The sequence below is a fragment of the Arvicanthis niloticus genome, chromosome 9, assembly GCF_011762505.2.
Source record: "Arvicanthis niloticus isolate mArvNil1 chromosome 9, mArvNil1.pat.X, whole genome shotgun sequence".
NCBI classification, from domain to species: Eukaryota; Metazoa; Chordata; class Mammalia; order Rodentia; family Muridae; genus Arvicanthis; species Arvicanthis niloticus.
Genome location: NC_047666.1, coordinates 5,388,546 through 5,404,921, shown reverse-complemented (window position 1 = coordinate 5,404,921; position 16,376 = coordinate 5,388,546). Strand labels below are relative to the sequence as shown.

The following is a 16,376-nucleotide window of genomic DNA, read 5'->3' as shown; positions in this document are numbered from 1 at the left end:
ATAAACAATTGTCACATTTGGATGAGCAATCTAGAACAGTATAGGCAGTTGGCCCCTGTTCTTCCCTTCCATCCATGTTTATATCAGCCATGGCTCCTTGACTTCTTCTGCATGAGAAGTCTGGATGGTAAGCTTTACACAGAATGAGTCAGTTTTCCACCACCCTGTAGTGTCCCCTTGTTTTCTTGACATCTAATTGATCTTTTATGTATAGGACCACTCTAGACCCGCCTCTTTTCCTTTTGCCTTTATTCTCATTGAACAACTGCTAAGTACAAGTCATAATCTCTACAGGAACCAAATGGTATTTGTGGAGTAGATGAGGGTACAGTCAATCAATTTCCTGAGACATGGTTTCTACTTGTGTCAATCAATTTTATAGGGTTGCTTACCCAGGCAAGTAGCTTGTTAAACTATATGCTGTGTGCTTCTATGAAAATGGTCTTGGATGAAAGTGACATTTAACACAGTGGACTTGAGTAAGGAATATTGACTACCACAATGGGAGTGGGTCTCATTCAATCAGCTGAAGGTCAAACAGAACAGAAAGCTACCCCCTAGATTGTTTAGCATAAGAAAATTATCATCTCTTGAGTTTGTTTAATGTAGACTTCTAGGTTCTACAAGAACTTTTGGTTCTTGAATTCAAATTGAGACATCAGCCCTGCAGATTTTGAATTTGCCAGTGTCCACTATTGCATGAGCCAAATGTTTATAATAGGTCTGCATAGACAGATACTTAAATGTATTCCACTGGATCTGTTTATCTAAAGAAATCTCAAAAGCACATGATCCCCAAAAGCCTCAGTCTGACTGTAGGGTAACACACATGAGCAAGTTGTCTCCATGAGGCCTTTCTCAAAGAATAACCCATAGCAGAGTTAGATGATCCAAAGCAACTAGCAATCCAAACTGCCATCAAAAAACATTCACTGAAGGAAATCGAAGTATTTGAAAGCAAGCTCTGCCAAGCACAGTATCAGACCGTGTAATTCATTCCCCCAAGAATTTCAATAAAGCCAGAGATCTGGTTTTAGCTGACAGTTCAGTTGCCTTTTCCTGAATATGCTGACTAGATGATTTCTTTGTTTTTATGAGTTAGGTACTGTTATGTAAAGCTGATCACAGGGAAATAAATTGAAGACATGAAGTAGAGTTATAAATTAATTCATTACTCTCACTGTGCATTGTACAAATATGAAGCCAACAGGCTCACTTGAATGGCAGCCAGGTTCTTCCGCTCCTGAGATGGTGCCTCGTGAACAAAGCGAAGCCAGTTGGAGTGTCTCGGGTTGGTAGCATCCAAAATATACAGAACTTCTCCCTTGCTCCCACGTACCTAAAACAAAACAAAAAGACTCCAGTTTCCAAAGAAATCCATATTAATTATACTAAATTTACCAAGAGTAGAATATTACATATTTTTCTGAAATATGCACCTTTTGTTGATAAGCACTGAATAAATGTTAAATTAACAGCACTCATGGCTTAAACTTATGTCTAAAAAAGCCTACTATTTAATTTTTCAAATAACTGCATGACTCACAACTGTCCTCAAATAACAGGAACACCTCATGTTTTTTGTGTCCTTTTTGCAGGTGTGTTTGAATACATGGTAACAATCACAATTATTCAGGAGATAATTACAATGCAACCCATCTCATTTCTCTACCAAAGAAAGCAGCACTTCCTCCCAAGTGAGAGGAGTGGAGCCCGATGGTTTCTTCCAATTCTCTTCCATCTGCTTGGTGAATTATCTTCAGAAGAAAGAACTGGCCAATCTAACTAGAGGGAGTTGACAGCTCATGGAACATGTGCTTTCTAGGGGATAAAAGAAATACACTCCATTTTGTCTTCTAACAAATTATCCATGAATTTGTGGGGACAATATTTTTAAATTATTTTATTTTATTTAGCCTCTAGCCGTAAGTCATTGCTGGTCAAACATAATCAATATTTTAACAGGGAAAGAAGTAACAAAGAAAGGAAAGGAAAGCAAAGCAAAAGAAAGGAGGGCACAGGAAGGAATCAGTTCACTGAACAATCTTGAATTCAAGATACTTGGAATCTAGTGTCTCCAAAACTCGTCCATTATTGGTTACTTGACACTGCCCACTTTGATAAGACATAGGCACCAATCTCCACTTGTGTTTATGTATCACTGAAGTACACCAGAGAAGGCATGGAAGGATGGTCAGTACTTCAGAGCCAAAAGACACAGGTTTGGGTCTCAGCACCCACACAGTGCCTCGCAACCATCTGTAACTCAGTATTGGAAGGCCTGACATGCCTTCTGGCCTCTCCAAGCACTGCACACTAGTGATACACAGATACACATGCAAGAATAGCAACCATAAACCAAAAATAAAAACAAATTTTAATCCAGCAGAGACGAATTAAATGAGAGAATGAATGGTTTCACTCCAAACATGCAACCCACATAATACAAATGGAAATTCTAGAAATGCACCTTTACAAACTTGAGGTAAGAAAAAAAATTCAAGGACAACAAATCCACGTGGCAGGTATTTTCATGGTACAGTCACGTATTGCTGCTGAGTTCAACACTTCCCAGGACTAAGATTGTTTCAGTTAACAAGACAGAGGAATACTAAGGCTTTGAACTCACACCTCTTCAGGGTAAACAAAGTGAACAAAATGAGTAATGGGGTAAAGGCCAGGAAAGCCTCTTTGTTGAAGTGGCTTCAACTCAAGTGCTCTAAAGGGGTAAAGGAGTTAAAGAAAGCCTTCAAAGGGAGAAGAGCAAGCAAAAGCAGCAGACCAGCTTTGAGTTCTGAAAATAAGCCTGATGTGCACACGGAACAGGAGAACGTTGAAGAGAGTCCAATGACCACAACTAGGAAAATGATGGACACTGAGATCAGCTGTCAAACTCACACACACACACAAACCAGGAAGCCATTTACAGTCACATGGAGGTACATGCAATGATTTCCACCCACAAATCTCATACAAAGTCAGCAGTTGAGTGCATGGCAAAAGGTGACATTTCAAGATTTCAACATACATTTTACAGGGAAAAAAAATCAGTTAGCCCTTCCCCACTATCTGCTTTTCTCAAAGAGCTGTTCTCTCAAAAGCCACGCAGTTTCCAGCCATCCTTTTACAATGTTTCTAATGAGATTTGTAATGTTCATTAGAGAGAAGAAATTTAATCTTCAATATTTTAAGTGCTAAAAGACAAACTGAGGAAGGTAAAAGCCTCAAGTATTTCTCATATACTTAGGTGTAGAACTATGAGAATTAGTTATACCTCCAATTAAATAACAAACTTGTATTGCAATTGCCCTGCCTCCTTGCTTCAAGCCTCATTGGCCAATCACATTGTTCTTCTTGATCTAAAGCACACAGTATACCTATCACTCAAAGAGCAATTTCATTTAACAATTTTAGGTGTTTGGCAATAAAATCCTTCCCTTCAGGTACCATCATATCTACAGTGGGGGAAAAAAGCTTTGTATTACAAATAGCTGAATTAATCATAGCAAGTAGTCATCCCAGTAGATAACTGGGAAAATTCTATTCTCAAGAGAACTGTAATGTAATTTAAAACCACAACTACTGTTGAAATCCACATGAACTGTCAATGAGGGAGAAGATGTGTTTGTCAATGACCCATAAGTCCCTAGTCAGGAATGTAGGTGGGGCCTGTCGGTGATACCTCCATTTCTCAGTATTGCATACCATGGATTCAGATGTACTTGACATTTGAACTCAATGCAGTTGAGTGCATGGCAAAAGACTTTAACAAAAGTTCCTGAGGCTTACTGAAGCAAGCACATTTAAGGGGGAAAGCTGTTAGTTCTTGATGTATTGTACTAAGTTTTGTCTCAGGGCCTTTGGCTCCAACTATTTTCAGTGTATTGACTAGGATTAACTGTCAACCTGACAGACTCTATAACTATCTGGGAGATGGTTTCGGGCGTGCCTGTGGATGATAATATTGATTACAACAACTGCCGTGGGAACCCCATGCACCTGGGTGGCAGCATTCTGTGACCTGGGGTCCTGGTCAGGAGAAGAGGAGAAGGGCACTGAGCAGCATTTGTCCAGCACTCTGCTACTGACTGTGGCGGCCAAGTGACCAGCTTACTTCCTCCCTGCCACAACGAACTGCACTCTGAGCTGTGGGCCAAACAAAAGCCCTCCCTCCTTATGTTGCTTTCATTAGGGTGTCTTTTCACAGCAGTGGAGAAAGGAAAGAAACGTACACACTCAGTATCAGCATCTTGCTTACATTTCTGGTTCACCAGATGTACACATCTTCCAGCTGAATGTTAACCAAACACAATATTCAATCTTAGGAAAAATGCACAATTTAACATCAAACTGAAACTCTTCAGAAATGTGTTACTTTTCATTAAACATTGTTTTATTAAATTTTTGAATTAACAATAGAATGTTAATGAAAATTAAATAACACTATTATTTATATTCTCATAACAAAAGTAATGGTGAGAAATTACCGTACACTGTACAAATCTTCATATTTCATTACCATAGTCAATGCTCATCTTATTGCTATTACATGCATCACAAATTATTATTAAGTGCCTGGCAGGGTTCTTTACTGAGCCATGCCCTGGCCTGCAGCCTACGGCTCCTATAAAGCTGTTTTGTTACCTTTTGTAAGACTGCATCTTCCTGCCCTTGTCACAGTATATTTGTTTATACACCCTCTGAAGGAGACATACTTCCTCTTTTTAGCACACGCCAATTAAGACAACCCCAGACAGATATCTATTATTCAAGTCTCCATTTAACTATCTTATTTGATAGTGAACCCTGAGATAATGCATTCAAAATATTTGCTATCCAGCAAAGACAGAAAATTCTTCTTAGTATCACATCCTAACATCTCATGAGTTTTGCAGCCAAAGCACAAAATTAATCTCCCAAAGACCATCTCCTTTTATTTGAATTTTGAAGGAAGTGAAACAACTTACTACTGTCCCACTTAAAACCATCTTCTACAAACTGGGCCCCATAATGAAGTCAATGCAAAACCTGGCCGCTTTACATCTCTTTGTGCTTAGCTCTGGGCTGGTGAAAATTGCACCCAGACAGGAATGCTCCTGTTTCCAGCCCTGCTCAGTACTGACTGACACTGCTTTTTAAATGTCCTGGGGAACTGTGTGCATTTCTGCTACCACAGGTATGTATCTTCTTCCAGATTCCAGACTAATGAACCCAAAGGAAAACCACAGCCACTACATCTTCCAGCACAGCTCCTTTTGGAGGCTGACAAAACTTCAGTTCAGTCAGTGAAAAGTTTACCATGTGAGTAGAAAATGTAGCAATCGGGTGGTTAGGGTAAACCAGCGTTCCTTAAAGTTCACATTTTTCCTTGTTACATTAGGTCAGCTCTAGACAGGGAGGTTCTTTATTATTTGGATGTTCACTGTTAAGAGAAGGCTCTGAAAACATTCATTCATCATTACGTCCTTCAGTCACTGCAAATGCTGAAGCTTTTCTAAGTCACTGCCTACATACATGCCAGCAAGTCTCCAAAAAGCAGCACTGGTCAGCCAGACTCTCCACAGAAGCAGCAGTGACATGGTACAAGTGAGCAGCAGCGGCGCACAGATACCCTTGATGAGAGGCTTGATGTCACAGAGCGTGACTTACCAGAGAAGGCATGTGTCTTCTCATGAGGCTCTGCACAACAATGGTTGATCACTAAGACTGACAGCATGCATGTCTTTAATGTATAAAAATGTCATCTTCTAATTTAAATTTCAAGTACTTTTCTGTGATCTTTTTAGCTGAAGGAAGCCATATGCCTTGCCTTCAGAGTTTAATTAGTCAAATGTCAAGATACTTTGTGAGTGCTAAAAGGCAAGAGATATTGGAGTAAGATCACACACACACACACACACACAGAGAGAGAGAGAGAGAGAGACAGAGAGAGAGAGAGAGAGAGAGACAGAGACAGAGACAGGGACACAGAGAGAGACAGAGAGACAGAGGCAGAGACAGAAAGACAGAGACAGACAGACAGAGAGAGAGAGAGAACAGAAATGAGGAGGATCATCACTAGCAAAGTGATGATTTATAGTTCCTAAGCAAAGAGTGTGTTTCTCTTAGCAATTTTTAAAAGATAACAACCTGGGGTGAAGGGATGTTTATAAATACCAAGAGTGTCAGCAGGAATTAGGAATTTAGGAAACTAGAGATGTGGGTTCACACTGTAGCTAAGCACCCTGTTACGGGATCTTAATTCTGTTGTCTCTTTAAAAATAGGTCCAGATGAGTGTGGTATGAGTAGCACATCATAAGCCACCAGGAGTAGCAGTACTGGTTCAGGAAAAGGTGCAGGTTTGGACTGTGTGAGAGTGTGGGAGAGTCAGAACTACAGGACATTGATTCTTACTTTGTGTCAGTTCGGTAAACTGATTTATGATCTGAGATTAGAAACACATCTCTGCCAATCAAATATTACCCAATTACTAGTTCTTATCATTATTTAGTAATGATAATGCTAGGCTAAAATACTAGAAAAGCTGTTTCCCTTATTAGTACAGAACACTCATTGTACCTAACATTGATAAATTTAAGATTTTGGAAAAATTTTAGAACATAGCTTTATTTTTAATTAGCATTTTGAATAGTAGTAAGGACATATGAAACTTTACTTAAGGTCATAAAGTATTGTTTTGGGCACTATATAGTCGATATATTATATGAACTGCATTCATAAAAAAATATCTAGTATATATGCCTGTTAAGCGCACACAGGTCATGAAGTGTAGTGAGGAGAAATACAAACCCCAGAGCACACAGAGCATTGTGAAAAGCCCTAAAAGTGTCTACACACCTAGTAAAACCTCTGATGGGTTCTGGACACAGAGACATGACACAGGTGTAGCTACATCTTTATTCCTAGCAATCCTCAGAGGAGGAGGGCAGATGAAGGCTGGCAGTGTGTCTCTCCTCACCCCACCTGCTCCTTTGCTCCTCAGATCTGGCAATACCTTGTTCTGACATCACTGTAAAGAATCTTACATAAAGAACAATGAGGCTTGGGTCCCAGGAGTCCTCCCAGGAAGTCTTCTCACCTCTTCTTGACCAAGACAAGCCACCAGGATTTCCAGAGCCAGACTGCTCCAGTCTGACCCACCTCACCTCCATCAGGACTGCCACAGCTTTTCTTGACAAGAAACATTCTTGGTTTGAAGGCATGTTCCAACAATGGCCCATTATCAGAATATAAATTATCTTTTCATAACTGAACTTTTCCTATATTCACTTAAAATCTATCCTCAAATCTGTACTTTGCATATTTGTATAACTGTCTATCCCCTCATACCAATGGTTGTTTGAAGACCACCTTCTGTTCTATTCCCAGGCTGGCTTGCCCTCTCACCCCATTCTCTCTACCTTCCTTCCACTTCATTTACAACATAAACTTGGCCACCCACACCTAGGCCCAGCCATATAAAAGAACAATGCTCTACCTGTAGCAAGAGAATGCAAGAATGAGACAGATGCCCAAGACTCAAATTCCATAGTGATGAAAAACTCCTTTTTGTTTAACATTTGTTGTTTTTACTCAACATGTGCTTTGGATTTTACAGTCAAGTTCATTACATGAAAACTGAAACATGCCAGGAAAGAATTCTACTCTGAAGAACAAATAATAGTAATAACGATTAATAGTTATGGAGTGTTTATTACGTGCCAAGCACATAGTAACACAATATAAAAAATATAATCTATTCAGTTCTCAAAACTGCTCTATGAAGGCAGGTCTTCTGAAAACTAAGGGACAAACTGAAAGAATATATTGTAGAGAAAAAAAAAAGCCTTCACAGTTATTCATGGAACTTGCAGCATGCCCATCCAATTATGGCACCACCTTGTTACATTACATTAGTATGTGGACAACCTTGTCACCAGTTTCCAACTACTGCACAGAATTCTAAAAATAACATTTTACAATGGTGATGCATGGAAAACTGTCCTATCATATAAGAATTCCTAAAACTTATGTAAAAGAGCAATTCCTTCTAGGGTCCTGTTATATTTATTTATATTAAAAAAACATTGATACTGAAGACCCCCAAACTTGGGAGACCCTTCCTCAATCAAAAAAGGAAATCATGACCACCCAAGAATCACAAGAAACCATACCTGGATGCAATCAGCAGAGGTTTATTGGGGAGTTGGCTAACCAAGGTCAAAACTGCTTGTCCACACAGGAACAGAATTTTGACAAAAGGCCAGCAAGCTGAGGGTTTTCTTTTATAGGGAAAGGGAGGAATTTTCGCTCGGTTACACATGATTGGTTGTATTTTCGAGCAGTTACACATGATTGGTTGCTTTACAAAGTTTGAACACCAACAAGTTGTAACACTGGAAAGACCAAGGGGGGGCGGGACCCAGAACAGTGGAACATTTCAGAGGAACCTACCCTAAACGATCATTACCAACTATTTCAGGTAAACTATTTTTCACTTCTTCCAGCTATAGCCCCACCTAGATGGCTTTCATCTTTCTCTGAGGTCAGGAATGTGTCTTCCTGCCTTGGACTTTTCCACCCACAGGTGGAGTCTATTCCCTGAGGCTTGAGGAATGTAATCCAATAAGTGTCCTCTGATTCAGCGATAATGTCCTCCACCCAGAATGTGTCCCAGGGCAGTGAAAATCTTACATTCAGTCCCCCTTTCTGGAACTTACATTCACTTACATTCTTTTGCTCAGGTCTAGGTCTAGGGTAAAGAAAAAGCATATATATATATATATATATATATATATATATATATATATATTCTCTTTATAATTTTTCACTCTGCATCCCCCCATTTCTTCCAATGAAAGTTTTTTTAATCATAAAAAATTTAGACCTCGGTATCATCATAATTATCATTTTTGACCTAAAGCTCTATATTGGTGGCACAACACAAAAAGCTGAACAGCACTTACCCTTTCTCTAACAAAAGTTACTAATCTATTTAAAATGCAGGGGCCTATGGTTAAAAGCAAAAGTAAAATCACAAGAGGTCCAGCAAGGGAGGATAATAGGGTTGTCAACCAAGGGGACTTATTGAACCAACTTTCGAACCAACTTTGCTGCGCCTCTCTATCTTTCTGTCTCTGGTCTAACCTTTCTCTGAGTTTACTCAGAGAATCTCTTATCACTCCTGAATGGTCTACATAGAAGCAACATTCTTCCCTTAGAGTAGCACACAAACCTCCTTCCTTAAGAAACAGCAAGTCTAGTCCTCTTCTAATTTGTAGAACAACTTCTAAGAGGGAAGTCAATGACTCTTCTAACTTTGTTACTGACTGTTCCAGGGCTCTCAAATCTACATCAATGGCAGTTCTCAACTGATGAAAATAATGAGGTGTCTGTATCAATGTAGCGGCACCTGTCCCCACTCCCAGGCCCAATATAATGGCTAGAGTCAAGGAAACAGGCTCCCTGCTGAAGCGTCTAGGGTGTATCTCAAACTCACATTCAAGAGTACCTGCGGGGTGTTAGCAAACCCAGGGAACTAGCTGGACAAGTACACAATAATCTTTGTTCTCATCTAAGACAGAAGTAGACATATAAAGGGTTAATCTTGAACTGCAAGCTCACCATTTATCAATCTTAGTCACTAAGTATCTGTTAGCAGGGGTCCTCGGGCTCTATTGGCTGGGGGTCTCAAAAAGTTTCTATTTCTTTCAAACAAACTTTCAAAGTTGTCCTCTGACTTTTACATATTTTGTGGCACATAGTTGTCTATATACACATAAAATCATATATATAATAAAGAGAAATTGCAAAAAGGAACAAATCTATATAACTCAATGTTCCACGCCCCTCCGTGTCCCCTTTCGCCCGTGGAAGAGAGACACGAGAGGCAGAATTCGGGTGGTTACTCCAATGAGGCTTTACTTCTTGTATAAGCAGAAGCGGAAAGACGGAAAGACAGGAAGAGGCACAGCTTAAATACACCCTTGAGTGACGTATTCACTTCTGATTGACTATTCACTCATTACCCATAATACGCCCCGGGATGGGCAGTGACTTTTGGTGTGCTTTTGCCTTTGCATCTGCACAGTTAATTGTTTAATAGTGGGGAGGACACGATGTCTGCGCCATCTTGGAATGGCGGATGTAACCGTGGCTTCCTACATCTCTAGATTCACATTTCGATTTCAATCTTGGAATCACAAGCTGTCATTTAACCTTGGGTGTACAGACCCTAAGTCCCACCCTCTAAGGCAGCATTATCCCTGTGTCTCTAGGGCGAGGATGTTACAGGAGTCAAGGCCTGATCTTTGGCCTTGTACAATAGCAGAGGGTTGTTCAGGCATCTGGATGTTCTCAGGTTGGCATCAGGCACAGGTGTTGGTGGATTTCAACCCTAAACAATCATTACCAACTATTTCAGGTAAACTATTTTTCACTTCTTCTGGCTATAGCCCCACCTAGATGGCTTGCATCTTTCTCTGTGGTCAGAAATGTGTCTTCCTGCCTTGGGCTTTTCCACCCACAGGTGGGGTCTATTCCCTGAGGCTTGAGGAATGTAATCCAGTAAGTATCCTCTGATTCAGGGAATATATATATATATATATATATATATATATATATATATATATAATTGGGATATATATATATATATATATATATATATATATATAATTTTTCACTCTACAATACATCCTCTTAGAGGTGAAGGGGAGGGGAAACCAAGAAGCAGGGTAACATTTGAGATATAAATAAATAAAATGGTTAATCAAAATAAATAGAGAGAATAGACAAAAAACAAACTAAGGATTTTTTGTTTGTTTTTGTAAACTGCAGAACTCTCATATCCTCATAAGGAGCAAAGTTCGAGTAGAAACAGTGCTGAGACAGAGGGCCCCAAGGTGGCTTGACCAATGTCACTAAGGGAGCTAAGTATTGAAACATATCTCTAGCCAGTAGACAGCAGTGAAATGAGAACCACAGCCTTAGAATGTAAGGCAGTAGTACTCAACCTTCCTAATGCTGCAACCTCTAGTAGAGTTCCTAATGTTGTGGTGACCCCCAACCATAAAATTGTTTTATGGTTGCTATGTCATAACTGTATTTTGCTACTGTTATGAATTGTAACCTAAATATCTTTGTTTTCCAATAGTCTTAGATGTGAAAGGGTTGTTCAATACCCAAAAGGGCTATGACCCCCTCCAGGTTCAGAACTGCCTGTCTAGGAGAATCAAACGCAGTCATAATGAACAAGCTTGGACAGAAACAGATGGTCACCAGCTGCAAAAAGAACTCAGGCTTGGAGAGATGGCTCAACAGATAACTTGCTGTGCTTGAAGAAGACACAGATGCAGTTCCCAGCACCCACATGACCACAGCTCACAACTGTCTGTAACTCTAGTTCCATGGGAACCACAGCCTCTTCAATCTTCTATGCAGGCCTTGGGTACTAACATGGTACACACAGTTACATGTAAGTATTCATGCATACACATAAATATACAAATGAATAAATGAATGAATGAATGAATGAATGAATGAATAAATAAATAAGAGCCCAGGCCTGCAAGGTCTTACATCTGGCCTGGCTTGGTGAGAGCTGTAAGCAGAGTTACATGTGGGCTTCTCCTCCTTCAGAACTCTAAAATAACAAAAAGGTAGTTTTTTACAAGCCTCTGCAAATTCATGGTAATTGTTATGCAATAATAGAAAATGAATATCTCATTCCTGGAACCAAGATTTCCGTTTGCTATCCTGGCACTGTATTATAACAACCTCATTATGGCAGCATTAGCATAAAGGAACACTTTTACCTGACAGACACTAGGTCACAATTCTGAAATGGCTTACCCAGATGTTGTGTTAGAGCCTGTGGGCGAGTCTGAAACATTCTACATCCACTCAGCCAGCTACTAGCTGACCTTCAGTTCTGTAAGCTATGGGGCTGAGTTCTTCTCTATCTTGCTTCATTTTATTCCAGCTATTAAATGATGGCAATGACGGCTTGTGGTCTCCAAATGTTTCTGCTTATATAATAATAGTATAAAAGCCTTTAAGAACAACACAGAATGGTTTGATGTAAGAAATGAAAGGAAGGGACAAGGGATGGAAAGAAGAGAGGACTGTTAAGCATTCATTGTTAACTCTTAGAATACAACCAATTCCTCCTATTGTGAAAATAATTAAGTCACAGGCTACACTTCCCATCTCATTAGCTATCTCCAAATACTAAGCGCTTGAGTGGTTGGTGTTTTCCCTACTTACATAAAAGCTGTCTAAGGACTTCTATTTATGTCTAAGGACTACTTACTACTATGGATCTAGTAGTCTCAATAATTCAACAGAAAACAAACTACTGGCTGCAAATGTTATCTACAGCTTTCACCTTATCATTTAATAAAGACTTAAAAATAGAGATGGAGAATGCAAGAGAGAGAAATAGGGAACTTTGTGCTCCAAGAGTACTATGTGATGTTCATTTGAAGTTTTAGAGTATGCTTTTTGAATCTAAGGCTGTCCAGAAGAGAATGTTTTTCATGTTGCAACTTCCTACTCTTTAATACAAGTCACCTAAAATAGCAAAGTGACAAAACACTTTCTTTGTCCAGAGCAATCTCATATCACCAGAGAAAAGGTGGCTTATATGCACACACATGGAAAGCCTAATATGAAACTGGAATGCACAGCAAGCTGTTCTCACTATCTCGCCCTCCACACATATTTACTGCATGTCAGGGAACATCACAGGGTTGTTAGGATGAATACTTCAAGACAAACAGCTTCTAAATGAACCCTATTCTCATGAGAATAGTTACTTCTCTGTCTTCATTAGCGGACCTTCCTGACTCTAACATCTGCTGTCTGACCACACACAGTCACATGATTTGATATTTCTGCAAAAACAGCTACAGATCTTGGGCCTTTGCATCTATGTAAACTGAAGATTTTCCTCTAGAATACTGCAATTGCTTTAAAAAGGTGTTTTTAAAGCTGGATTTTAAAGTGATCTTTAGAAAGGTAGCATACTACATATGCTTAAATATTTGGATTTAATTAATTCCAGAGAGGGTCTACGGACCTAGGGGCTAAGACAAGTAGTTGGACAAGCTAGTAAAGTTCTTTTTCTTCAGCAAGATGAGATAAGCACCTTAGGGTGACTCGGCACAAGGAAGCTTCCGATGCAGTAACCACAGGGCTATCAGAACCACGGTTTCCAAGACTTTCTTCAAAGCACCTATATATTTCCACATCTCTGAGTCCGAGTGTCATGTTCATACATAAAAACAGTCCACGAAGTACTGAAGTGTGCAGTCTCTTCTACACTTAGGAATACATTCCTTTACAGATCACCTACAATAATCAAAGTTGCATACAAACTAGAGAAAATCTGGGAGACCCAAGCAAATGAACACAGCCCTCCCCTGAACTTTGAATCCTCCAAGAGTAAGAAAATATAAGACTCGCCAACTGCAAACAAAAGAACATACATGAATTTCAATCAATCTCTAGAGTTTGGCAGATGGGAAGATATCTTTAAAACTGTGGCTCATTAAATCAAAACTTAAAAAAACAGAAAATACATACATCAAAATATTAATAATCTAAGCTTCTCTAAAAATTCTGCAGAGAACAAAAGTAATTCAGAACAGTCATTTATCATACACTGAAGAAATTACCGGCCAAGTCATTAAATGAAATTTATTCAAGTTCATGATCATTAATCTTCTTTATATGCAAAGCAAACAAAGACTGTCAGGTAGTTTCGAGCAAATGTCGAGCCCTGCATGCCAAGCTTCGACTGTGTGTTGAAAGTATATATGTGTGCTGGTGTTTTGAGTTGCAAAAAATAATATTACTAAGTTTATGAAAAATTCTTTAGACTCACTTTTTAAAAACTTGATGTTTTTATGCACATTGGTGTTTTTGCCTACATGTATCTCTATGGGAGGGCGTCAGATAATCTGGAATTGGAGTTACAGGCAGTTATGAGCTGCAATGTAGATGCTGGTAATCGAACCCGGGTTCTCTGGAAGAGCAGGCAGTGCTCTCAAGCTCTGAGCTGTCTCTCCAGCCCCTAGACCGACTTTTTAATGTAACACATAGATCAGAGCTTCAGTTTTCAACTACACAGGCCAAAAGTAAGCAAGCTCACAACAACTCACACAAAGAAAATCAGCACCGCTCTCAGGGAGAGTTGTTGGTTACAGTTCTTACTTAATTGTCCAGGATAATGGCAAATGGCCTTGATGAACACAAAAGTGCAAAATAACCAGAACACAGACATTACCTGTGCTGCTCATTGTTGGTAACCAACCAACAATGGTCCACACCAAGGGACTGCACAAGTACAGGGAGAGAAGTACTGAGACAAGGGAATGTGCAGAAACCAATAAGGGATGCTCCAACCTCATCTAAGCACAGAGACCAACACTAGTAACAACTGGCCAAAGCTGTGAATGTAAGCAATGAAAAGGAAGTAGTTTTAAAAGAACAAGAGGAGGAAGACAGACAATGTAAGAAACAGGGTGAGGAGAGGAAGATGAATGACGTCAAGTTCCCAGACTGGGGGTTGGGCAGAGCTGGGAGAGAGGAAATGGAAACAAGAGTGTATAAAGCAGGAGAACAAGAGAAGGCGCAGGGCAACTTGCCTCTGCTTTTATTTCCTATGAACATTCCAACTACAACTATGGCCCTAATTGAAAGAAACACATACAGCGAGCTCGTCTCTAAAGCCCCGAATCACTACACAGCTACAAGACTTAAAATAAGCAATAGATACATAAATTCCTTTCATTTAATAAATATTGGAGGCTTGCCACAAAGAAATCAAAGATCAACAATAAGTAGTTACTGCTGTGAAAGAGCTCCAAGCTCTTGAGAAAAGGCAAGGGCAGACATCACGGGTGCTGAAAAGGTAGCCTTCAATGAGGAAAAAGTGGGAAATGAGAAGGCACAGGCCAAGTAAAGACAAAACCAGCAACACAAAGGTGGGCTGGGTTAGATGAACCTCAACACAGGGGTAAGAAGTGCTGAAAGACATGAACAGAGAACACAGGGGCAGGAAATGCCAGGGAACCATGATAGAGAACAGAGGAACAAGAATGAAGAACAGAGGGACAGGAAGTGCCGAGAAACAAAGGGAACAGAGGGACAGGAAGTGCCGAGAAACAAAGGGAACAGAGGGACAGGAAGTGCTGAAAAACAAAGAGAACAGAGGGACAGGGCTTCCACATGGCTCTTGTGCAATATGGAAAAAGAGTACCACCCACCTTTTCATTAGTCAGGAGAATCAAAGATTCTAGATTCTTCCTAAGGGGGAGATTTATTCCATTTAACATCTGGTTAGGCTGTGCCTCTGCAAGCAAAGTCAGCTACTACAATGCATTAGGGTGTTTGTGTATAGAAATCATTTGTCTGTTTTCTCAAACTGGTATTAACAGATGGTGGGGAGGAACAGTCGGTATATGAGTTGCTTTGGCCAGATTCTGCCTGTTGGAGGAGCATCCTTTCTGTGCAGGATCCTGTCACCATCCCAGACTTCGAAGCTGCAGGTTTCATGGGGGATGCTTCTCATTGACAAAAGGTTTTCCTTATGTTGATCAGAAACATGCTTCTCCCATTCCAGTCCCAGTATTCGGTCTGCCTAACAGCTAAATTTCAGCAGTTCTCACATGACATCACAGTGAATCACATGATTATAACTATTGTTGTTTTCTGTTCTTCTTCAAGTCTTCTCGCTGACTGACAGGCCAAAAGCTTCAGATCCTCTCCTTGTGTGGCTCATGCCAGCAATGCCAGCTCTACCAATTTCTAAGTCTAATAACACTCCTACCAACAGGAGACACAGTGCTGGAGCCTGATTCCCATTCACAGACATTCTTCTTCTGTTGTAGTCTGTGTTTTTGTTCTGGCTGCCAAATAATACCCGTAATGATAATATACACATAAGTCAAGTTTACACTGAACTCATTTGCATGCAATCAGTATCAAGTCTATATCCTCCATCCTAACTAGAACCCTACCCATGCTGAATTTCTGCATTTGCATTTGCTCTACTATGCTGGTTATTAAATCTCATAAAGTAAGTAAATATCTTATAATCTATCAGGCCTGTGAGATGACTCAGCAAATAAAGGCACTTGTTGCCAAGCATGATGACTTGAATTCTACTCCTGTAATTCATATGGTGGAAGGAAAGAATCTATGCTTACGAGCTGTCCTCTGATACTCGTTACCTGTACTCATGTAATGTGGCATGCATACACAAATACACAATTTAAAAAAAATGTAATAAAGTTTAAAATTATACACATATTACTCATCCCTCATATCCATTAAGACACTAGAACTAATAACAAGAATAAACAATAAATAGCAGTGTCAGTGAGAAAGGGGA

At 39.8% G+C, this 16,376-nt stretch overlaps 1 protein-coding gene across 1 annotated transcript in view; it reads right to left on the bottom strand.

Moving 5' to 3' along the window:
* Window positions 1-16,376, bottom strand: part of Prdm5 (PR/SET domain 5) — a 158,358-nt gene that overhangs the window by 99,544 nt on the left and 42,438 nt on the right. Inside the window, exon 3 of the mRNA XM_034511827.2 lies at window positions 1,217-1,339. Coding sequence (XP_034367718.1) covers window positions 1,217-1,339 — 123 coding nt within the window. The remainder of the gene's footprint in view (window positions 1-1,216; window positions 1,340-16,376) is intronic.